Genomic DNA, 25,889 nt, shown 5'->3' on the forward strand with positions numbered 1-25,889 from the left:
TTTTGCTGAGTGCACACAGCATTTCCCCAAATTATAACCTTCAGTTTCTCCTGCCCCTTGACCTGCACTATATTTTTAACCTAGCAGGAGGAGGGTGTTATGTATGGACAGACCCTGATTCTCCTTACAAAACTGTGGGAAGTGGCTGGGGCGTCCTCCCTCTCTAAGACAATGGTGCCATTGAGACTGCGTGAAATTTGGTGAAAGTTCTCTACACCATGCTGATCAACCTCCCTGCTGGGGCCTTAGCAAGGTACAGCCTTCAAATACACAGACACACAAAGGGAGACACATAACGCCAGACCTGTGGTTTTTCAAAGACCCTGTCCCCAGGGATATGGGAGAGAACAAGGCAAGACCCACTAGTAGAGACCTGAATTAGATGTATTTCAAAAGTAGGGGCCCTGTGGTAATCTCTCACTCAAATAATCTATAGAGCTTGCTCTCTTCTAATAGCCCCACATTACCTTGCCCCTGCCTTAGCACCAGCCCTACTGCTCATCTCTCTCTCCATACTTCCTTTCCCAACACACCACTCCATACCATGCACTTTATCAACTGAGGCTGCTACCTGAGAAGCAGGCACTGTCCTGGCTTCATGGAGACCTTGCTGTATTTCTGCGGCTGGAGTCTTTGAGAGACCAAGGCCAGAGGCTGAGGGCAACCTCCTCACCACACTATCTGCAGAGCCTAAGGAGGAAAACATAAATACAAGTTGATGCCATCTCTTCTTCCGGAACCTAAACTCAGCCTGGCAGCACAAAACTTGGGAGTTCTTGTTTAATTAATTAACAAATATGCATCCCTGAATCCAATGGAGACATGCTCCTGGAACAAAGAAACAGGAGTTTCAGAACATGGATAGTTTCCTATAGGCCAGGAGGGTCTCAGAACACAGGCCTTGAAGAATCTTACAGAGAAAGGGGTCTATGGACAGATAGCTGAATATTCCCATCTTGCCTCACTCCATTTTTATAAACACCACTTTGCTTCTGTCAGACTTGTGCCCAATACTTATATACAGAGGAAATTGTCCAACATAGTGATTCTCTAGAGCATCAGTGATGACAAGGGAACTGCTATCTTCAGTCCAGTTAGGAACTGAAATGATCATAGAAATCTTACCAAACCTCTTCATTTAACGTATCAGGAAAATTGGTTCCAGGGTCTAAAAGACAGTAAGTAGTTTAACCAGTATTAAAATTCAAGTCTCTTGAGTTTACTTCCAAATACTATGAGCAGGAGCTCTTCAGCAACATTTTGTATGTGTAATGCTCTTTTATTTTTCCCATTAGCTTCTCTCAATCACTAAATGCTTAAATTCTAAACAATCACTAAATGCTTATCTCTTCCACAAAATCTTGCTAAACTATTAAGAGAAGAGCTGCTCCAAACTGGATATGTGATTCCCAAGGTGCTCGCCCCAATACAACTAATTAAGCCTTCCATTCTGAAAATGCACATGCCCTTGACCTATATTTGACATATATGTGCATCACCAATTCATGTCTTGATTTGATATTTTGATTCTAATATATGTATCTGGCTAAAGCATGATACTCCGGATGCCAAGATAGAAGACCAGTTATTTTTAGTATTTCCTGGTGCTTAAATGCAGTCATTCCAATACCACCTCAGATTCATCTTGGAGCTTTTAAAAATACAGCTTCCTGTACCTCTCCACAGACCTAATGAATCAGAGTCTTTGTGGCTGAAGCTGAGAATATTTATTTTGAAAAGGCTTCCCCTAAAAGTGTGGGAGAATATTGTCAAACATTGTTGGAGGAAATGTTTGTGAAATGTTACAGTCTTTCTAAAAAGCAGTCTAGAAATATCCATTAATATGAAAATATATTTGCCCTCTTGAATGTTGAAACCACTGTGTTGTTTATCTGAAACCATCATAAGATTGTATAGGTACATGGGTAGGTAGGTAGAAGGAAAGGAGGGAAGGAGGGAGAGAGGGAGGGAAGAAATATATTCATCCTCTTAACCATCAATTTTACTCCTGGGAATAAGAAGCAAAATTACCAGTTTACTGTGGCATTGTTCATAGCAGCCAAGAGCTAGAAATAAGTAATACCCATCTATAGCAGAATGGCTAAATACATTATGGTATCCTCAATATCAAATATTTCCCAGTGATTAAAAAGAATGAATTGAGTTAAACTAGATTACTTGGAGGGACTTTCATGAAACACTGTTGAATTAAAATTTAAAAATCTGTAATATTACCCCCCTCAAAAAAAGCACTGTATATATAGGGCTATATAGAATTATATGAACTGAAAAATACAGAAATATGCACATTAGATTATTTACCTGGAAAGGTAAAAGATAGGGACTATGTGGGGAGAGAGATAAATAAGAAAACTGTCTATAATAAAAATAGCATGTGTGCTATGATCCCATTTATGTAAAATTATTTCTGTTTTTTTATAAGTCACTCCTCAGGTGACTATGATGGGCAGCCAGGTTTAAGAATTATAACTGTTTGGTACTCCTCTAGTCAAGTCAAGTGTGATTCCTAGATGAGGTGAGAATTACAACCTCCTGAAGGGAGTAGATTCTGATTCTTTTAAAGACATTAAAGTAGTGGAGGTGGCCATCTATAAGGAGTACTGCTGAGGGGATTTCTGGATTTGATAGAAGAGCGGGTTAAGATGATGTCTACTTATTAATCAGTAGTAGCAAGAAGAAAGACTACCATACATTATGTATTTCCTGGTAACGTAAGAATTACAAAGTACTGCCTATGAAATATTCTTCTTTTAAAAAATTGAGCCTGCAATTAAAGATGGTGGCGTGAGAGGTGAGACAGAGAACTCCCAAAACCACATACAATATGAAAATATAGTTAATACAACTAATCCTATAAGAGCAACAGGAAAGAAGGCTGCACCAGACTGCATACACCTGAAGAACAGAACAGACATCACAAAACAGAGTAATATACCAAAGCCCTGATCTGGTGGGACCCAAGCCCTTCCCCCACCCCAGCTCACTGGCAGGAGGAAGAGAAACAGAGTGGAGAGGGGGTGGAAGCCTAGGACTGCTGAACAACCAGCCCTGGAGATCTGCTTTGGGAGGAAAAACCTACACTGCATGATGCTCTGGACATTAGTAGGGTTGGAAAGCTAAGACAGGCAGAATACTTGGAGAGACCAAGATTCCATTCATTTGTGGAGGACAGGGATCCACATCCGGCTGCTCTGGGACAAAGGAATGGAGGGCAGTCTGAGAGGCTTCCTAGCAGCAAGAGGGCTGCTGAAGGGGTGGGGATTGCACAGAGCTTGCTGCTCCGGAGAAGGGATAGGTGACAAGGTTGTCTGGACACGTTCTGCCCAGCAGGTTGGGAACTTTCAGGAGCTTCAGGCACTCCATCCCTCTGGCTGGCTACTTGGCCCTGAGCCCCCCACTATAATATGCAGCCTGCTACGCCTTCCTCCTGGCCTGCCGGAACTGGCTTGCAAACCGGCAGTCGCTGCCCTTGGGTCAGACCAGACACAGGGAGGGCCCACCTTTGGCAGCTACAAACACAAAGCACAGAGGCTTACACCTGTGTGCTCAGCCCACTGGTTCTGACAGTGGAGACGGGCACTGCAGCGAGGAAGCAGAAAAAGGCTACTTCCCCCCTCTTCCCCTGCAACACCCAACATCACTCCATGGGTTGAGCAGCTCCAGAGACTAGAGCTTCTGGGCACTAGAGGGCACCACACACAATTATGAAACAGCAAAGGAACCTAGTTCAACCCAAAATCTCACAAAGACCAAAAAAAGAGGCCCAAGTGAAACAAACTCACCAATCTTCCTGAAAAAGAGTTAAAAATTAAAATCATAAACATGCTCATGGACATACAGAAAAATATGCAAGAATTAAGGGATGAATTTAGGATGGGGAGTCAATCATTAAGAAATTCTATATCTGAAAAGAAACACAATGGAGGAATTTAAAAGCAGATTAAATGTAGTAGAAGAGACGAAGCTGAGGAACAGAAAGAAAAAGGATCTCTAGGAATGAAAGAATATTGAGAGAACTGTGTAGACAATCCAAATGGAACAAAACTCACATTATAGGGGTACCAAAAGAAGAAGACAGAAAAAGAGATAGAAAGTGTCTTTGAGGAGGTAATTGCTGAAAACTTCCCCAATCTGGGGAAGGAGATAGCTCTTAGGCCATGGAGGTGCACAGGTCTCCCAACACAAGGGACCCAAGGAGGACAACACCAAGACATATAATAATTAAAATGAAAAATATCAAGGATAAGAACAGAGTATTAAAAGCAGCCGAAGAGAGAAAAAAGATCACATGCAAAGGAAAATCCATCAGGCTATCATCAGACTTCTCAACAGAAACCTTACATGCCAGAAGGGAGTGGCATGATATATTTAATGCAATGAAACAGAAGGGCTTTAAACCAAGAATACTCTATCTGGGAAGATTATCATTTAGATTTGAAGGAGGGATTAAACAATTTTCAGATAAGCAAAAGCTGAGAGAATTTACCTCCCAAAAACCACCTCTACAGTGTATTTTGGAGGGACTGATATAGATGGAAGTATTCCTAAGGCTAAATAGCTGTCACTAGGGGAAATAAAGCCACAGTAAAGTAAGTAGAACAATTAATTACTAAGGAGATGCAAAATCAAATCAACTACCCCCAAAGTCAATCAAGGGATAGTAAAAGAGTACAGAATATGATACCTAATATATAAAGAATGGAGGAGGAAGAAAAAGGAGGGAAAAAAGAACCTTTAGGTTTTGTTTGTAATAGCATACTAAGTGAGTTAAATTACACTGTTAGATAGTAAGGGAATTACCCTTGAATCTTTGGTGACCACAAATCTAAAGCCTGCAATGACAATAAGTACATACCTATCAATAATCATCCTAAATGTAAATGGTCTGAATGCACCAATTAAAAGACATAGAGTCATGGAACGGAAAACAAAACTAGACCCATGGTGTATGTGGGGTCACAGGGAAGACAGTACAGCTCAGAGAAGACAAATAGGGAGTTTGTGGCATCTTACTACACTGATGGACGGTGACTGCAATGGGGCATGGGGGGAAGGGACTTGATAATAAGGGTGAATGTAATATCCACATTGTTTTTCTTGTGAAATCTTCATAAGAGTATATATCAATGATACCTTAATAAAAAAAAAAACAGGACCCATCTATATGCTGCCTACAAGAAACTCACTTCAAACCCAAAGACAAACACACTCAAAGTAAAGGGGTGGAAAAAGATATTTCATGCAACTAATGGGGAGAAAAAAGCAGGAGTTGCAGTACTTGTGTAAGACAAAATAGACTTCAAAACAAAGAAAGTAACAAGAGACAAAGAAGGACATTACATAATGATAAAAGGGTCAGTCCAACAAGAGGACATAACTGTTATAAATATCTATGCACCCAACATAGGATCACCTGCATATGTGAAACAAATACTAACAGAATTAAAGGGGAAATAGGATGCAGTGCACTCATTTTGGAGACTTCAACACTCCATTGGCTCCAAAGGATAGATCACCAGACAATAAGTAAGGAGACAGAGGCACTAAACAATGTATTACAACAGATGGACCTAACAGACATCTACAGAACACTCCATCTAAAAGCAACAGGATACACAGGCTTCTCAAGTGCACATGGAACATTTTCAAGAATAGATCATATACTAGGCCACAAAAAGAGCCTCAGTAAATTAAAAAACATTGAAATTCTACCAACCTGCTTCTCAGACCACAAAAGAATGAAACTAGAAATAAATTACACACAGAAAATGAAAAAGTCCACAAACACATGGAGGCTTAATAACATGCTCCTAAATAATCAATGGATTAATGACCAAATAACAGAGATCAAGCAATATATGGAGACAAATGAGAACAATAATTGAACACCACAAAATCTGTGGGATGCAGCAAAGTCTGTGCAAAGAGGGAAGTATATTGCAATACAGGCTTACCAGAGGAAAGAACAATCCCATATGAACAGTCTAAACTCACAATTAATGGAACTAGAAAAAGAAGAACAAATGAGGCCCTAAGTCAAAGAAGGAGGGGCATAAGAAAGATTAGAGTAGAAATAATAAAATTGAGAAGAATAAAACAATAGAAAAAACTAATGAAACCAAGAGCTGGTTCTTTGAGAAAATAAACAAAATAGATAAACCCCTAGCCAGACTTATTAAGAGAAAAAGATAATCTACACACATAACAGAATCAGAAATGAGAAAGGAAAAATCACAACAGACACCACAGAAATACAAAGAATTATTAAAGAATACTATAAAAATCTATATTCTAACAAACAAGATAACCTACAAGAAATAGACAACTTTCTAGGAAAATACAACCTTACAAGACTAACCAAGGAAGAAACAGAAAATCTAAACAGACAAATTACCAGCAATGAAATTGAATTGGTAATCAAAAAACTACCCAAGAACAAAACTCCCAGACCAGATGTATTCACCACTGAATTTTATCAGACATTTAGAGAAGAGATAATACCCACTCTCCTTAAAGTTTTCCAAAATATAGAAGAGGAGAGAATACTTCTAAACTCATTCTATGAAGCCAGCATCACTCTAATACCAAAACCAGGCAAAGACCCAACCAAAAAAAGAAAAAAGAAAATTACAGACCAATATCCCTGATGAACATAGATGCAAAAATACTCAACAAAATATTAGCAAACCGAATTCAAAAATACATCAAGAGCACCATATACCATGACCAAGTGGGATTCATCTCAGGGATACAAGGATGGCACAACATTCAAAAATCCATCAACATCACCGCATCAATAAAAAGAAAAACAAAAACCACATGATCATCTCCATTAATGCTGAAAAAGCAATTGACAAAATTTGACATCCATTCATGAATAAAAACTCTCAACAAAATGGGTATAGAGGGCAAGTACCTCAACATAATAAAGGCCATATATGACAAACACACAGCCAACATCATACTTAACAGCAAAAAGCTGAAAGTTTTTCCTCTAAGATAGGAAACAAGACAGGGATGCCCACTCACCCCACTTTTATTCAACATAGTACTGGAGTTCCTTACCTAACTTCCTAGCAATGGAAATTAGACAAAACAAATAAATAAAAGGCATCCAAAACGGTAAGGAAGAAGTCAAACTGTCACTGTTTGCAGATGACATGATATTATACATAAAAAACCCTAAAGACTCCACTCCAAAACTATTAGACCTAATCCCTGAGTTCAGCAAAGTTGCAGGATACAAAATTAATACACAGAAATCTGTTGGATTCCTATACACTAACGATCAACTAGCAGAAAGAGAAATCAGGAAAACAATTCCATTCACAATTGTATCAAAATGAGTAAAATACCTAGGAATAAACCTAACCAAGGAAGTGAAAGACCTATACCCTGAAAACCACAAGACACTGTTAAGAGAAATTAAAGAGGACACTCATAAATGGAAATTCATCCCATGCTCTTGGCTAGGAAGAATTAATACTGTCAAAATGGACATCCTGCCTAAAGCAATCTACAGATTTAATGCAATCCCTATCAAAATACCAATAGCATTCTTAAACAAACTGGAACAAATAGTTCTAAAATTCATATGGAACCAAAAAAGACCCCGAATAGCCAAAACAAGCTGAGAAGGAAGAATAAAGCAGGGGGTATTTCGCTTCCCAACTTCAAGCTCTCCTACAAAGACACAGTAATTAAGACAATTTGGTACTAGCACAAGAACAGACCCACAGACCAATGGAACAGAATAGAGAGCCCAGATATTAACACAAACATATATGGTCAATTTATATAGGATAAAGGAGCCATGGACATACAATGGGGAAATGACAGCTGCTTCAACAGCTGGTGTTGGCAAAACTGGACAGCTATATGCAAGAGAATGAAACTGGATTATAGTCTAACCCCATACACAAAAGCAAATTCAAAATGGATCAAAGACCTGAATGTAAATCATGAAACCATAAAACTGTCAGAAAAAAACATAGGCAAAAATCTCCTAGACATAAACATGAGCTACTTTTTCATAAACATATCTCCCTGGGCAAGGGAAACAAAAGCAAAAATGAACAAGTGGTACTATATCAAGCTGAAAAGCTTCTGTACAGCACAGCACACCATGAATAGAACAAAAAGGCACCGTACAGTATGGGAGAATATATTCATAAATGACATATCCAATAAAGGGTTGACATTCAAATATATATAAAGAGCTCACACACCTCAACAAACAAAAAGCAAATAATCCAATTAAAAAATGGGCAGAGGAGCTGAACAGACACTTCTCCAAAGAAGAAATTCAGATGGCCAACAGGTACATGAAAAGATGCTCCACATCACTAATCATCAGAGAAGTGCAAATTAAAACCACAATGAGATATCACCTCACACCAGTTAGGATGGCCAACATCCAAAAGACAAAGAACAAATGTTGGCGAGGAGGTGGAGAAAGGGGAACCCTTCTGAACTGCTGGTGGGAATGTAAATTAGTTCAACCATTGTGGAAAGCAGTATGGAGGTTCTTCAAAAAACTAAAAATAGAAATACCATTTGACCCAGGAATTCCACTCCTAGACATTTACCCTAAGGATGCAGCAGCCCAGTTTGAAAAAGACATATGCACCCCTATGTTTATCACAGCACTATTCACAATAGCCAAGAAGTGGAAGCAACCTAAGTGTCCATAAGTAGATGAATGGATAAAGAAGATGTGGTACATACACACAATGGAGTATTATTCATCCATAAGAAGAAAATAAATCCTACCATTTGCAACAACATGGATGGAGCTAGAGGGTATTATGCTCAGTGAAATAAGCCAGGCAGAGAAAGGCAAGTACTAAATGATTTCACTCATCTGTGAAGTATAAGAACAAAGAAAAAACTGAAGGAACAAAACAGTAGCAGACTCACAAAACCCAAGAATGGACTAACAGTTACCAAAGGGAAAGAGACTGGGAAGGATGGGTGGGAAGGGAGGGCTAAGGGTGATAAAGGGGCATTACGATTAGCACACATAATGTAGAGGGAGGCACAGGGAAGGCAGTACAACACAGAGAAGACAAGTAATGACTCTATAGCATCTTACTACGCTGATGGACAGTGACGATAATGGGGTATGTGGTGGGGAGTTGATAATGGGGGGAGTCTAGTAACCATAATGTTGCTCATGTAATTGTACATTAATGATACTGAAAAAAAAAAAGAATCAATGAAAGCAGGAGCTGGTTTTTTGGAAAAAAATAAACAAAATAGATAAACCCCTAGCCAGACTTAAAAAGAAAAAAAGAATCTACATAAACACATAAACAGAATCAGAAATGAGAAAGAAAAAATCACTACAGACACCACAGAAACACGAAGAATTATGAGAGAATACTTCAAAAAATTATATGCTAACAAACTGCATAACCTAGAGGAAATGGACAACTTTCTAGGAAAAATAGAACCTTCCAAGGCTGACCCAGGACAAAACAAAAAATCTGAACAGACCAATTACCAGAAATGAAATTGAATGGATAATCAAAAAAGTATCTAAAGACAAAATTCCTGATCCAGATCACTGCTAAATTTTTTTAAAAGTTTTTTATTAATGTATGATTGATATACACTCTTATGAAGGTTTCCTATGAAAAAACAATGAGGTTACCACATTTACCCATATTATCAAGTCCCCACCCATACCCCAATGCAGTCACTGTCCATCAGTGCAGAAAGATTTCATTGCTAAATTTTATCAAACATTTAGTGAAGACCTAATACCATCCTCCTCAAAGTTTTCCAAAATGTAGAAGAAGAAGGAATACTTCCAAACCCATTCTATAAGGCCAGCATCACTCTAATAACAAAAGCAGGGAAAGATACCACAAAAAAAATTACAGACCAATATCCCTGATGAACATAGATGCAAAAATACTCAACAAAATAATAGCAACCCGAATTCAAAAATACATCAAAAAGACCATCCAACATGATCAAGTAGTATTTATTCCAGGGATGCAAGGATGTTACAATATTAGAAAATCCATCAACATCATCCCCCACATCAACCAAAAGGACAAAAACCAAATGATCATCTCCATTGATGCCGAAAAAGCATCCAACAAAATTCAAAATCCATTCATGATAAGAACTCTCAATAAAATGGGTATAGAGGGCAAGTACCTCAACATAATAACATAATAAAGGCCATATATGACAAACCCATAGCCAACATCATACTTAAGAGCGAGAAGCTGAAAGCCTTTGCTTTAAGATCAGGGACAAGACAAGGGTGCCCAATCTCTCCAGTTTTTTTTTCAAAATAGTTCTGGAGGTCCTCGCCACAGCAATCAGACAAAACAAAGAAATAAAAGGCATCCAGATTGGTAAAGTAGAAGTTAAACTGTCACTGTTTGCAGATGACATGATATTGTACATAAAAAACCCTAAAGAATCCACTCCAAAACTACTAGATCTAATATCTAAATTCAGCAAAGTTGCAGGATACAAAATTAACACACAGAAATCTGTTGCATTCCTATACACTAATGATGAACTAGCAGAAAGAGAAATCAGGAAAACAATTCCATTCACAATTGCATCAAAAAGAATAAAATACCTAGGAATAAACCTAACCAAGGAAGTGAAAAACCTATACTCTGAAAACTACAAGATACTCATGAGAGAAATTAAAGATACCAATAAATGGAAACACAACCCATGCTCATGGATAGGAAGAATTAATATTGTCAAACTGGCCATCCTGCCTAAAGCAATTTACAGATTCAATGCAATCCCTATTAAAGTACCAACAGTATTCTTCAATGAACTAGAGCAAATCATTCTAAAGTTCATATGGTACCACAAAAGACCCTGAATAGCTAAAGCAATCCTGAGAAGGAAAAATAAAGCTGGGGGGATTACACTCCCCACTTTAAGCTCTTCTACAAATCCACAGTAATCAAGACAGTTTGATACTGGCACAAGAACAGACCCATAGACCAATGGAACAGACTAGAGAGCCCAGATATAAACCCAACCATATATGGTCAATTAATATACAATAAAAGAACCATGGACATACAGTGGGGAAATGACAGCCTCTTCAACAACTGGTGTTGGCAAAACTGGACAGCTATATGCAAGAGAATGAAACTGGATTATAGTCTAACCCCATAAACAAAAGTAAATTCAAAATGGATCAAAGACCTGAATATAAATCATGAAACCACAAACTCTTAGAAGACAAGCAAATATCTCCTGATATAAACATGAGCAACTTTTTCCTGAATGCATCTTCTCGAGCAAGGGAAACAAAAGCAAAAATGAACACATGGGATTACATCAAACTAAAAAGCTTCTGTACAGCAAAGGACACCATCAACAGAACAAAAAGGCATCCTACAGTATGGGAGAATATATCTGTAAACAACATATCCGACAAGGGGTTAACATCCAAAATACATAAAGAACTTACATGCCTCAACAATCAAAAAGCAAATAACCCGATTAAAAAATGGGCAGAGGATCTGAACAGACACTTCTCCAAAGAAAAAATTCAGATGGCCAACAGGCATATTAAAAGATGCTTCACATCGCTATTCATCAAAGAAATGCAAATAAAAACCACAATGAAATAGCACCTCACTCCAGTTAGGATGGCCAGTATCAAAAAGACTAAGAACAACAAATGTTGGCAAGGATTTGCAGAAAGGGGAACCCTCCTACACTGCTAGTGGGAATGTAAGCTAGTTCAACCATTGTGGAAAGCAATATGGAGGTTCCTCAAAAAACTAAAAATAGAAATACCATTTTATGCAGGAATTCCACTCTTAGGAATTTACCCAAAGAATATAATTTATCAGATTCAAAAAGACATATGCACCCATATGTTTATTGCAGCACTATTTACAATAGCCAAGATATGGAAGCAACCTCAGTGTCCATCATTAGATGAATGTATAAAGAAGATGTGGTACATATACACAATGGAATACTGTTCATCCATAAGAAAGAAACAAATCCTACCATTTGCAACAACATGCATAGAGCTGGAAGATATTATGCTCAGTGAAACAAGGCAGGTGGAGAAAGACAAGTAGCAAATGATTTCCCTCATTTGTGGAATGTAACAACGAAGCAAAACTGAAGGACTAAAATAGCAGCAGACTCAGACTCCAGAAAGGGACTAGTGGTTACCAAAGGGGAGTGGTGGGGGAGGGCAGGTGGGGAGGGAGGCAGAAGGGGATTGAGGGGTATTATGACTGGCACACATCGTGTGGGGGAGATATGGGGAAGACAGTGTAGCAGAGAGAAGACAAGCAGTGACTCTGTGGCATCTTACTACACTGATGGACAGTGACTGCAGTGGGGTATGGGGGGGACTCGATAATATGGGTGAATGTAGTAACCACATTGTTTTTCTTGTGAAACCTTCATAAGAGTGTATATCAATGATACCTTAATAAAAAAAAGAAAAGTAATGTGTGAATCTTCTTTGGACCCTCATTCGAAATAAACCAACAGTGAAAAGACATCTATGGGGCAACTGAGAACATTTGAATACTGGCTAGTTTCTGTATTATATTAAGAAATTGCTGTTAATTCTTTAGGCATAATGATAATATAGTTCTGCCTTTTAAAAAAAGAGTCCTTATTTCTTAGAGATACATTCCAAACTATTTATAGATGAAATGCTATAATGTCTAGAATTTGCTTTAAAATAATCCAGTGGAGAAAGACAAGTGGAAAGTAGGTTATAGCTAAATCAAAACGGGTTGTATGTTGATAATTGGCCAAGATAATCATGATGGAAACCAGTGATAAGTACAGAGGGGGCTATTACAATATTTACTCTTACTCTTTACTTTTAAATATATTTGAAATTTTCCATAACAAAAGTTGTTTTTTATTTTTAAGATGATGTCTGCCTTATTTTAAATACTATGACATTTAGAATATAGGTCAAGGGCAGTGTTTACATAACTCTTTAGATCTATAGTCATGTCAGAATTAATCTGGTCACAAAGCACCATATACTATATGATTCCATTTATATGAAATGTCCAAAACAGGCAAATTTTTAGGCAGAAAATACATAGGAGGTTGCCTTGGGCTGGGGAGAGAGGTGAAGGGGGAAATGGGGAGTGACTATTAAGGGATGCAAGGTTTCTTTTTTGGGGGGATGAAAACACTTGAAAACTGATTATGGATGGACAATTCTGTGAATATAATTTAAAAACATTGAATTGTACACTTTGATTAGGTGAATTGTACAGTATGTAAACTATATATCAATACAGCTTTTATTATTTTTTAAAGTAATAAGTCAGAGAAAAATACTGTATGATCTCTTTGGATGTGCAATGTATGAAAAGCCAAACTCATAGAAACAGAGACTAGAATGGTAGTTGCCAGGGGCTGGGGGATGGGGGAAAATGCAAACGGTCTAAGGGTACAAACTTCCAGTTATAAGATGAATAAGTTCTGGGGCTCTAATGAACAGCACTGTGACTATAATTAACAATATTGTATTAGACATCTTAAAGTTGCTAAAAGAGAGTAGATCTTAAATGTTCTTAACCATATACACACACAAAAAAAGTAATTATGGATGGTGATGGTTATGTTAACTAACCTTATAATGCTAATCACTTGTCAATGTAGTCATGTATCAAACCATCACATTATATACCTTAAACTTACACACTGTTATTTGTCAATTATATCAATAAAGCTGGAGAAAAAAGTAATCGGGCACTTAATAAATTGCTTCACAGTAAAATAAAGACGGACTCCCCCAAAGATACATTGTCATATATGGATCCTAATTGGCATTTTCCTGCATTATCTACTTCCTGATTTATTTCACCTGATCACTTTTTTTTTATTCTGTCATGTCAGTTCTTAAAGACTCAATTTAAAACAGATTCTAGCAAAAATAAAGGCTAGTTTGATGTGACAAAGTTTTAAGAACTTACTCATTATATGGATTTTTAAAATTAGTTTTTGTTCACTAATAAGTAAAAAATAAATGTTGGTAGGTACTCTACCATATTGTTTTTGGAAATAAAACTTTCCTGGAGGCTAATTTACCAGTATGTATCAGAGAGATTTTAAATTTTTTATAGTCTTTAATTGTTATTACCCTTCTAAAAGTTTACTCTAAGGAGCTATCAGAAGTATGGCTAAACATTTAAGTATAAATCATCACAGTGCCCATTACTGAAAAAATGGAAGTAACCTATCCAACTGTAGTAGAATGGTTGCCCATATTATGGTATGTTCATATGCATTATATTTTAGTCATTAAAAGTAGTTTTTTCAAAGGGAAAATATTCATGGATGTAATGTAAGAAAATGACAGAACTGTAAACACATATTGTAATGATCCTACTTTCTGTAAAAACAAAACCAAACAAATATATAGTATATATGCATAAAAACAAAGCCAGAAGTAAACTCAAGAAATTACTGAGAATGGGATTATCAGTGATTTTTGTTACTTTATATATTTTCAAAACTATCAACAATTGAAAATTTATTTTGGTTAATACAAGGGCATTTAAAATATATATAATATTTGACATTAAGTTAGTTTAATTTTAATCACAGTGTATTCTTTAATATTTGTTTATTAGTCTTCAAACACTTGACATTTATATATCTTTCTCCCTTATATTAGACAGGAAGCTAATTGAGGCAGACTTCAGCTTTTCCTCATTCTTCATAATCTTACCATACTGCCCTGTCCTATGTATCTAAGAAGCACTTAATAAATGTTATTTAAAAGTCTGTACTAGGATGCAGATCTTAAAAAATGTATCTTAAAATCAAATCTTATATGTATGTGATATCCCTCCCACAGCTCCTGGGAACATAGTAGATATTCAATAAACTTTTGTTTGGCTGTAATTAGACAATTGTTGTCAGCATGCAAGGAACCTGTACCATCATGGAAATTGTCATACCCAAGCTGAAGTTAAAATTCTCTGGGTATTTCACAGAATCATACATACCACTTTAAGAGCTGGAAAGTATCTTTAAAAAATCCATAAACCAATACCCTCATTTTACAGGTAAAAACCTGGCCCTGGGATATTAAGGGACTTGTCCAAATTTATAGTGACAGTTAATGATGGAGCCAGAAACATAGTTCAGACTTTGGAATTCCTAAATGTATCAAACTAAGATATAAATATCCTTCATGTCTTCTACTTCCAGAACTAAGTCTGTGATGTACATTTAAGGTACAGACTTTATTCTTAACACAATATAATCTCATGGAGCATCAGGTACCCTACAGGCATACTACTTTGAAAATTCTAAACCTGGCAGCTCCTGAAGGGATCAGGGAAAGGCTTGATACCGCTAATCCAGTGTGATATGGAAAAGCCACTTGGAAACTTCACTAAATGTGGACATCCTTGTAGCTAGTTGGATCTGGAAGCTGGATCTTGGATTAGTTCAGCTCCTAAACCACAGAAGAGTAAATCTTCCTCTCAGTCTCCCCCACCTCCTGCTGAGTTATTCTCAAAGACCTATGAACCATTTCTTAGCATTGTACACCACAGAAGCCCTGGGTGTATACTCATTGGTCTCTTTCTTTAAAAGGAGGAAACTGGGCCACAAGTGATGATTCTGTCCCCATTCTTCACTTTAGCCAGAAAACTATCTAGCCCTTGTCCTAAAGTATTTATTAGTCATCAGAAGTTCTACCACCACCCGCTAAGCTGGGGATATTATTTGGACAGAACACTACCTCTTTTCTGATCTTGTTCTCTTGCTTCTAGCTTTTATACATCCCCTTCTTCCCCTGCCCCTAGTTGCATTCTTACCTGTTTGGCTAAGTGGGTGCCACGCCACATCCTGCTGCCCCCATCCAGAACAGCCAGCTTGAGAAGCCTGAAGACTGGCCTGGTAGAAAGACTCCAATTCTGAGGCCTCCTTCTCTGTGTCTTGGTTCCAATGTGGATGCAAAAGGATGTGGTTTCTTTCTGGGTATGCTACACAGGTGTGGGAATCATGGGAGGAGGACTTCATTCTTACCCTAGGGACCCCATGATTATTAAGCTGAGAATCAAAGAGCCTTGTGACATTCACCCAGGAATCCAAAGGCAAGGAAGTCCCCAAGTCGATACTGCTGCCCAGCTCCTTGGGCCTAGCATCTCTCACTTGAGATGCCTTCCCTTGGTACATACCTGGCTCTGCCAACCTGGGCTGTCTTCCTCTAGAAGGTTCACCATTAGGCAGCCCAGCGTTCATGTCAAGAGAAGGATAATTAGCAGGCTCTTCCCAGGAAGGCAGTCTGTCCCTATCATCCAAAAAGATTTGCTGTTTTTCCCAAAGCCAGAGGCCTTTCCCTTGACTCTGTGAAAAAGGAGGCTTACAATCGGAAGGAGAAGAGTTCTTCCTTAGACTATTTGGCAGACTTCTATTCTGGGAACTTGTATCATCCCTTATGGGAGCAACCTGCATTCTCTGGAACTGCTCTGCTAGAGAGCGGACAAGCCCCTTTGTGCTGGGAAACTCTGGTCTATGGGGATCTTCACTGCCTCTGTCCACTTTTGAAGTCAAAGTTTTGAGGCTTTTGGTTTGGAGGCATTTGCTAGTTTTCTGTACAGTATCAGGAGAGTGATGCAGAGAGAAGGAAGCAACAGGCATTATGGGGTGGCAGGCCCTGTACAGTGCAAGGCTGGGCTGAACTGATAAACTTGAAGGACTACAGCCTAGGCTGTGTGCATCTCCTTTCTCGGATGCGGCTATTCCAGGTGGGTGTGACCAAAGCATCACCTGGAATGACTCAGCAGGATCCCTCTTTTCTTGGAATAGCTGTTCTTGATCAATGCCTCTTCCTTCTTGTAGAGGGGACTTGGTGCAGCTGCTGTTGTCACCCCAGGAGCCTTGCAGCTTACTCTCTGGTACATCTAAGAGTTCCCAACCATGATGAGCATTCTCAGTCCTCTCTGGTGTTTTAGGTAAGCCCTGCCTGTGGAACGCAGAGGGGTCAGTGCTGTCCACCTCAGCTGAAGTCAGAAGGTTCAAGGCAGACCTATTAGGGGGATTGTGCTGTGGAGCAGACAGGGCAGATGACTCTGGAAAGAGTGATGAGTGTGACTCACGGCAGGAAGCAGGTGAATGGACAAAAGAACTGGCCCCAAACTCTGTATTCGTGCAGGGTTCTAGCTGGGCCTCCCGGCTTAGTAATACTTGGAGCAAGATAGGTTGTTCACTGAAATAAATGGAGAAAGCCAGTCATAAGCTGCCTTGATTGATGAGATCACTTACAAAATGAATTCTTCATTCATTTCTCATTTCTAGCTACCCACAGAGGGAACAGTAAAAATAAATGGAAAGACAAGCACAGGTGGAAGAGAAGAGAAGGCACATGGTCCACTCACACCCAGATAGTAGGTAATATTAATCCTCATTATTAAAGCCCTCATCAAAGCTGCACACTGTAATGTTAAGTAAAGCCCTTCCAATATTCCTCACTACTTGTGAAGGCCCATTCCAATCATATTCTACTTGCAAATTAAAAAACAAAAATTGCTAGTCCCACATGCAGATGACATGGGAAATAAGCAAACCTTGGAAACAACTCTGGGGTCCTGAGAGGCACACCAGCCAAGAGAGCAAAAGGCCAACCTTTACAGTGTACAGAGTGATTTGGACTCATAGAATGACACAGAAATCAACCATTTCACATGTGTATCCATAATCTGGATTTGATTATATCACTTATTGATATTAGTTTCCCCAAATTAATGTAGTGTGACTCTTCAGATGTAGGTGTAGGGATTAACTGTATTTAGTTAATTTCTCAGTAATTGTTTTGTATTTTTGCTAAAAAAAACTTAGGGTTAGAAGCACTTAAATAAAACAATCACCTACATATATCAAGTGGCATAAATTTTCTGGAAAGAGTTTAGTTGCCTAAATTGCTTATACTTAAAACATATCTGATTAGATTATCAGTTCAGTATTCAACTAGTTGAATATACAGTAGGTGAAAAGAAAAGATCATAGCTATGAGCATTGAATTTGAATGATAATATACTGTAGCCTTTTGTGAATATAATCACCCAGTCACACTTACATCATTATGAAAAATATATGAGAAGCCAAAAGGAGTCAAACAGACCTGAATTTGAGTCCCATGCTTCTACCACTTACTAGCTGAGTAATCCTCAGTACTGTATGTATTTTATCCTCTTTAAGCTTGAGTTTCCTTACTTATAAACTATTGCTAAACAATAGTCCTGTCTCCTAAAGTTATTTTGCTTAGTGTTTTGCTTAGTGCCTGGGCATAGGCAAATGTTCAAAAACTGTTAGTTGAGTTTATAATATTTATACTCTGAAAATTACTCAGGCTTATTTACAGTCAAAATTAATTTTTACTTAACTCTATCCTAATTTTAACAGCCAAATTCAAGGGCTAAAGTGTGGGAACTATATCAGTGGCCACAGGGACTTTTTTCCTAGCCTTGACCATAGGGAAGCAAAAGAAAGGCGATTTCAGTGTCTCTTCTCTTTGGTTCAATTAGAGCAAGGAAGACTGCCTTCTCTGCTTCTCTGAGGGACAGAAAGCACTGAAATTTCAAAACAGACCGTATGTTTTCTACTGCAGCATGAAATTCAGCTCAAGACTGCCATGTCTAAGAACACAGTATGTACTAATTTAAAAATCAGGTTATTACACAAGTCCAGAGACAAACTTACACACAGAAAATATGGACAAGTGCTCTACTTATTATGCTATACTTCTGCATCTTTCTAGGAATTATTAAGAAAAGGACCGGTAGTGGGATGAGCTTTTTACCATGTGTCTGACCTGAAGGAAGGCAATCTTTTCAAAGGGTTCTTCTCTCTCCCCTGTAGTCTCCAAGACAATGAGAGCTCCTAGCTATGGAGCACCCACGGTCACCTCCTCCCCTGGTGTCCATAAACTGCAGTAGTTCCCAGGCACTACCTTATTGGCTGAGGGAGGGCCTCCCCCTGTGAGGGGGGGCAAGCTGAGGGCTGCAACGGCGGCTGCTGCTGCTGCGATGACTGCTGCTGCATGCGATCCTGCAGGCTCCGTGCTTTTCGAATACTGATTTGCAACTTCTTATCGACTAGGGCTCTGCTGTGCGTGCTAGAGCTGACACCATGCAGGGCAAGTCTTAGTTTAGCTAAAATGCAAAAGAAAATATAGCAGAAACAGAACATAAAATACAAACAAAAATAAAAAGAATAAAAGTGAACCAAAAATGAGCAAAGATATGCAGTAGAACTCAAAATATGCAGCAGGAATGCAAGGCATGGACCATGCACATACTGCCCAGGGCACAGAGCTGGCTCTGGTTTTAAGGAACATTCATGGAAGCCATGGAGGCCAAACAAGTTAATTCAAATTAAAAAAAAAACAACAAAAAGCTAAACTAAAATGAGTCAGAAAGGTAAACTGGTGCTTCTGTCTTAGAGGGTGTCACTGTCGTTGTCCTTTGCAACTGACCTGTCCAACTCTGGTCTCCACATTCTGTTTCCAACTCCTCCTTCCCAACAGCCAACAGCAGAAATAAGATCCAAATCTGCATTTGTCTTTATAGAACAGTTTCTTGTGGGTCACTTTTAAGAATCAGATATGAATTTTAAGCCATAGTTCCTTGCCATAACCTTATGGTGTAGCATACCAGGAAGGCAAGGGAGAAACAAAGAATCAAATATGCAAAGTCACAGGCCTGGGAAGTCACAGCCAATTTATTCATTTCTTCCTTCCATAAGCTCTACCTCACTAGCCAGTGGCTAGAGAAAGGTCAGACGAACCTCACATCTGAGGTCTAACTTTATCTTGGAATAAGAAGGTAGGTGTGACTGGACAGTTCATCTGTGGACTCCTGCTGAGGTTATTCCAGTAAATATATGTAGGCCATAGTGATTGCACATGTCATTCTTAGAAATATGATGGGCAAAGATAACTAAAGAGCCTCAGTTTGGGATAGTGATACATAAAGCTGTTTTTATCCCATCTGAGTGATGACACTAATAACATATTTGTGAGGTTAGTTAGAAGTGCCTTAGCCATAGCAGTTAGAGTTACTTACAGATAGCTTCGTTACACAGAGCCAAAGCTGCAGTACAGTCACCCTTCTGTTCCAGATGCAGCGACTCTTCAAACACTGAATCTGCCTCTTGCAGGGCCCTCTCAAAGCCGTCACTCCTCCCTGAAAGGGCCAGCACTTTTCATTTTCATTAAAATTTGTTCCAACTTTTCCTATGTACTGTTGTTTCCCTTCAGTGCACAAAGATACTTGCAGCTGAGCCTCAGTCCAACTGTCCATTGCTACTAAGAATTTGCTGAGACATGTCAGATATCCATTTTTGCCCTGAGACTTTATCAAAGCCTTCAAAGAGGGAGATGTCATTTTCTACCACATACTCCAACTCAAAGACCTCTGGATCCCTCAAGGAAAGAGCAAAGTGTGATCTATAGCTGAAGGACAGGTTCTTATGCCTGGAACTGACCTGCTTTTCCACAGCGCAATAAGGTACATCTTGCCAACCAGTGTCAGAATGCCACAGATCTCCACTGAGACCTCCACTGCTGTTTAAGGCAAAACTGGCTTCAATGCTCTGTGGGAAGCCATCTGTGATACTTCTTTCCTACCTCAATTCACAGTCCTTTCTGCACCACTCTCACCTGGACAATCAGTCCATCTCTTGGGCACAGGGGTATACAGTTCATTTATCTACCTCAACCTATCTGACCTCATTGTATCTGCCAGAGCAATATATCTATCTGCCTTTGTTGTTGGTTTGCAAGCATGTAGCTTTCATCAGCACTGCTAAGTATTTACTTTTATTGTGCCCTTGCTCGCCAAACCTATCATAAAAGTCACCTTCCCATACAGTGAGCATGAAATATTCCTTCCTCCCCTCAAAGTGAACACATACCAAAGCAGGTGCAGGAGAGTCCAAGTACAGTGCCAGATGAAAAAGTGAGGAAATACTGTAAAGGCAATTTTTGTAAAAGAATCCTTAAGTTTATGTACCCCCCTGCCTTTTACTCACTCATAACCATAAACTGGTAGTAAGCTGTAAGTTCACCCACAATTGGGATTAAGGGTAAATTTCACAATCTTACAAGAAAAAAAAATCAGAATGTCAGAGTCATTTCTCTTAGAATGTTCCCATCCTCCATTTACCTCCGGCTGGACATGGTAAGAAAGGCTCTTCCATAATCCTAACCTTCACTCCCTAATTCACCATGGCTTTTGGATATTAATGTGAAGGCAGTTGGAAGTATTAAGTTGGTTCTGAAGAAGCTGGCATTCAGATTTTACCCTTTAAGAGATGTGGCTCCCCACCCCCAGGTCTTTAGTTTTCTCATAATACTTGAAATCAACTGAATCTATACAACCTTTATAATCAGAAGTGGTGGCTAGAGCCATTAAAACAAAAACATTCTCTACAGAGATAGGCAAACTATAGTTAACCAATCGCTGTACTAGGTTTTAATTCCTTCCTCCAGAATCTTAGCACTGCCTTCCCTGCTCTTGCAGAGATACTGAACCAAAGTGTAAGGACAACTGACAATAAAATATAGTGAAAGGGATTCCTTCTCACCTTTAATGTACTACACAACTGACAAAGTGGGGAAATGTAAGGAAGGGAGACAAGACCCCTCTTTCAGAGGTCATGTAAACCTGCGACATCAATGTGATATAACTTGAGGAACAAAAAGTAGGAAAAAACATCCAAAGGTAGGGACAGCAAAGGAATTAGTAACTTAAAACTAATTTGGAAACAAATACAATGCCTAGGAAAATATAAGCCAACAACTGCTTTGAATCCAAAGACAGCATAATTAGAAGAAAAAATTGGCCCCCAAATCGACCTCCAAATTAGCCCAGGAAGCTTTTGTAAGCACTGACAAAAAAGAGGGAAGTGGTCCACAAAAAGCAGCCACCCAAAATAGCACTGCCTCCTACTCTGTACACTACTTCAGCACAGTTTGTTACATCTGGGGATTCTGAATAAACTCATCTTATAGAAAGAAAAACGAAGATCTAGGCTTCAAGGGCCTATGTAAGATAGACACTTTGGCCTTTTGAACTCTTATTTTGAAGGCTAGTCTCATCTGGTTCAAAGTGACATCCTAAAGCAACTGAAGAAAAAAGGTGACTAATGTGGGGCAGATGGGGAAGCTTAAATAAAATCATGAAATTGTGTAAGATGAAAATAATTCATCAGAGTATCAAAAGGCAATCAGGCTCTGTGTTTTGAGAACTATTTGGTTCCCTGATGCTCCAGGTGGGAAATCTTAAGGGAATGTTTCTACCGCACAAGTAGAATTCCCCTCACTGTCAGAGTGGCTTGCTCACTTCCCTGTTCCTGCTGTTTCTGAACTGTGACTAGTTTTATTTACACCTCCTATAGATGTTCATGGAAAATATTTTTCATGAACAATATACCATAACTTATCAATAAGCTTTTACTAAATGGGCCTAAATTCAGTCTGTCTCCAATCAATAGGCTTGTCTCTTCCTACTTCAACTAGCTCTCACTAAAATGACTGAATCAAGATAAAATATAACTTTGCTAAAGAGATGCCAGGGAATTTACAGGCCTGAATATTTTTTTTCCTTCCCTCTCTCTCTGTCCCCATCACCCACAATCTAATTCTCACAATAATTACCCTGACTCTGCAGTTCATCCAAGTCCATGAAGCGGCTGGGATGAGGGTTAAACCCTTTAGCTGCCTCTAATTCCTTCTCTCGTTTCCTTCGAAGTTCCTGTTCCTGGGCCCTCCTGGCCACCTCTTCCTGCAATTCATCCAGTTCACTTTTGGAAGATATCTCCCCAACTGGAATACAAGCAAGGGAGAACAGAAGTCACCACATTTCCATAACCAAGACTAAGCACCTGCTGTATTTATGGCCACTGTACTGCTTTTCTTTTGGAACTCTTGGCTTCAATTTGGAGTTCATGTTTTGCACAGTGCATTCCATATCAGATTCAGGTGAGATCTGGGCTGTGAATAACAACAACAACAACAACTATTTACTACGTTCATTTTAACAACATGACAACTAACAGCTGATGAGCATTTACTATGTGACAGGTACAGTTTTAAGTACTTTTACATATATTATTTTACTTAATTCTCCTAACAACCTATGAGGTAGATACTATTATTGCCCATGGTTTAGGAATGAAGAAACCAAGTCACAAAGATGACAAATAACTTGCCTAAGGTAACAAATATGGTAAATGGCAGAGCTGAATTAAAGTCAAATAAATTAAATTGATAAGCCTTGCTCGTAACCATTAGGGAACATTTCTCGATCACATATCATTGATTTACTGGGAAGCTTCAGGCAAATCAATTTCTTACTCTTAATTTCCACCCTCTTTAAGTGAGTTTGTAAAATATCCATAGCAGTAGAGATTCCATTTTATAAATGCTCATAGATGGAACCAAGCAGATTTAAAAGAATGTCCATGATATATTGAGTGAAAAATCAAGTGAAAGAATAATAGGTATAATTGACTCCATTTTATTTCTTTTTTAATTATTGTAATAAACTTATCTCTATACTTGTATAAACATAGGGAAAAAATATAGAAAAATACACAGTATATCATAATAGTAACATTAGTTCCTTCCATTTAAAGAGAGAAAGGGCAGGTTATTAAATTGTTAGACTTATTTTACTTTTGTGATTTTTTTAAAAAGTGAAGTGACCAGATAAAAATGTTCTGTGCCAGACTGAAATGCCTGGATCAAATTGTGAGGCATAAGTAGGGCATACTGTACAAAGAGAATGGTGGGGTAGTATGGTGTGTAAGGGATTTGTTGTAACTCCTTGCTAAGTATCTTTTCTCAGTTGAGGAATCCTCTTGGTGAAATTCAATCCAGCTAGTGCAGAATTGGGGCTATTAGAGAAATCATGAGACTCAGTCATAGTATGCTTAAAAGGTATTGACTATCTGAAGAAAAGAGAAGGGGGAATAAGCTCATGTATGATCACAAGTTTTTCAAAGCAATGTTAGTCAACATGAAATAAATTATAGTGTGAAAAATAAACCAAATGTTTAATTTCACTCAGAAGCATGAATTACTAACTATAACCTACTTCAGCCCAGGATTTCAGAGACACCTGCTTCTAAAAGCATTGTTCTGTTGTGCCACATGTCAGCAACCTATGGTACTCATACTTAAGAGAGTTCATGCCTTTTTATTACCACTGCATACCTCCCTTCCAGCCACCTCTAAGAATTTTCAGGGGCTAGCAAGAGGATTGGTGGTCAGAGCAGTAAGCCTGGTTTATTTCTACAGACTGGCACTTCAATTCTGTCCTCTTCTTCCTAGTAAGCTGGCTGCCAATCTATATCCAGAAGCTTATTAAGTCAGACTACAGATAGGTTTCTGCCCACACATGCTATGCCCAACTGATCTAACAGACCAGGAAGAAAAAGAAATGAAACACATCTTTCAGAAAAGGTTGACCTCTAAATTAGTCAAGTAGCTTCCAGAACTTCTCAGCAAACTAAACTATACTGGATACTCACCACCTTCCCTCAACCATCACAAAAAAGTCTCCATGTTGGGGAGACTGCACATTTCTCACCTCAATTTTCACCTTTGAGCCATTTGGGCAGGGTCTCTACTTAAGTGGAATATGCACTGTAAAAATATGTTATGAGAGGAATGTAAAAAGGAGCTAAAACTAATAGCTACCTCAAATCTCTACCCTTGGTATCTCATACCTGAAATTTCAGTATTCTTTATTTTCAGGCTTTGTTAAAATGCTAGTTTCCCTTAGACAAATTGTATTTAATTGTATTTTAAAGTATTTTCAGTCCCATTTAGTATGAAGGAGTCAGATCATTTCTTGAGAGCTTGTTTTGAGATGGAAGGAGTATAAAGACACAAGGCACACTTACGGGAAAACAAAACAGGGATACTGGACAGGATGAGGAGGCAGGAGTAAGGATAGGTTTGACTTGCTTATTTCCCACGTAGCCTACATGTCCCTCTTTGTTATCTCAATCCACAGTACTAAACAGTAAGAAATCCATCTATACCAAGGAAAGCCTTAGAACATATTTTGTCGAGGAATGCAGGTGCTATTGATACTTTATATTTCTGTTCCTTCTTGCTCCCACAAGGGCTTTCCCCAAGGTAGAAATAAACAATCAGGCAAGAGAACAAAAACAGGTAAATCCAAAGATGGAGCAACTCAAATGCCCCCACAAATGCCCTCACATTTACATTACTAATGGAATACTTAAAGTACAACTGTCCTCCAACTTCAAATATGGTCTGGTAAAGCTATCTGCCAAATAGAACTGGCAAGGAGATCCAGTCTTCCAAATTCAGTGTCTTTCTGCTTACCTGAGAGGGGCTGATCCTTCGTCCAGCCACTCCTGGGCACTGTAGCACCCCCCTCCAGAATGCTACTGCTGTGAGACTTTGGGATGTGACGCCAGGAAGGTGCCAACCCAGCTGATCTCTTAACATTTGTATCCCTTCAAAAGAGAAAACAAAGTCTAGTGAAAGCATAAGAAGGGTGATAACTAGCAACATTCCTAGGACTAAGTTCCCTCAAAAAACAAAAAAAACGAACATCGAACTAATAGAATTAAAGTATCTGCTAAACTACTTCTGCAAGATTGAAATACCTGCTCATTCCCCAGCTTATCTCACCTCATTCAAATTTTAGGCATCTAGCACAGTGTCTGGCATACAACTTATTAAATGAATTAATAAACACATGCTTCATATGGATTGCCTTCCTCTTTCTCACACTTTTCTAGCATCTTCTCGTGTGTAAAATTCAACAGGGTCCTGTGCCCAAGGAAGAGCATGGGAAAGTATGAAGATGTGGTTGTCA

At 38.6% G+C, this 25,889-nt stretch overlaps 1 protein-coding gene across 40 annotated transcripts in view; it reads right to left on the reverse strand.

Moving 5' to 3' along the window:
* Nucleotides 1-25,889, reverse strand: part of USP54 (ubiquitin specific peptidase 54) — a 160,241-nt gene that overhangs the window by 6,403 nt on the left and 127,949 nt on the right. For 28 of the 40 annotated variants that reach the window (XM_057505978.1, XM_057505975.1, XM_057505999.1 and 25 more), the window contains 6 exons: nt 25,391-25,524; nt 22,688-22,855; nt 20,094-20,228; nt 18,980-19,181; nt 15,846-17,239; nt 572-690 (listed from right to left, as the gene is read on the reverse strand). In XM_057505978.1, the coding sequence (XP_057361961.1) occupies nt 572-690; nt 15,846-17,239; nt 18,980-19,181; nt 20,094-20,228; nt 22,688-22,855; nt 25,391-25,524 (2,152 nt within the window). Of the gene's footprint in view, nt 1-571; nt 691-15,845; nt 17,240-18,979; nt 19,182-20,093; nt 20,229-22,687; nt 23,024-25,390; nt 25,525-25,889 lie in introns of those variants that run through there. The other 12 variants (XM_057506000.1, XM_057506003.1, XM_057506013.1 and 9 more) reach the window with 8 other exon arrangements.

Source organism: Manis pentadactyla, chromosome 8 (genome assembly GCF_030020395.1).
Source record: "Manis pentadactyla isolate mManPen7 chromosome 8, mManPen7.hap1, whole genome shotgun sequence".
Taxonomy (NCBI): domain Eukaryota; kingdom Metazoa; phylum Chordata; class Mammalia; order Pholidota; family Manidae; genus Manis; species Manis pentadactyla.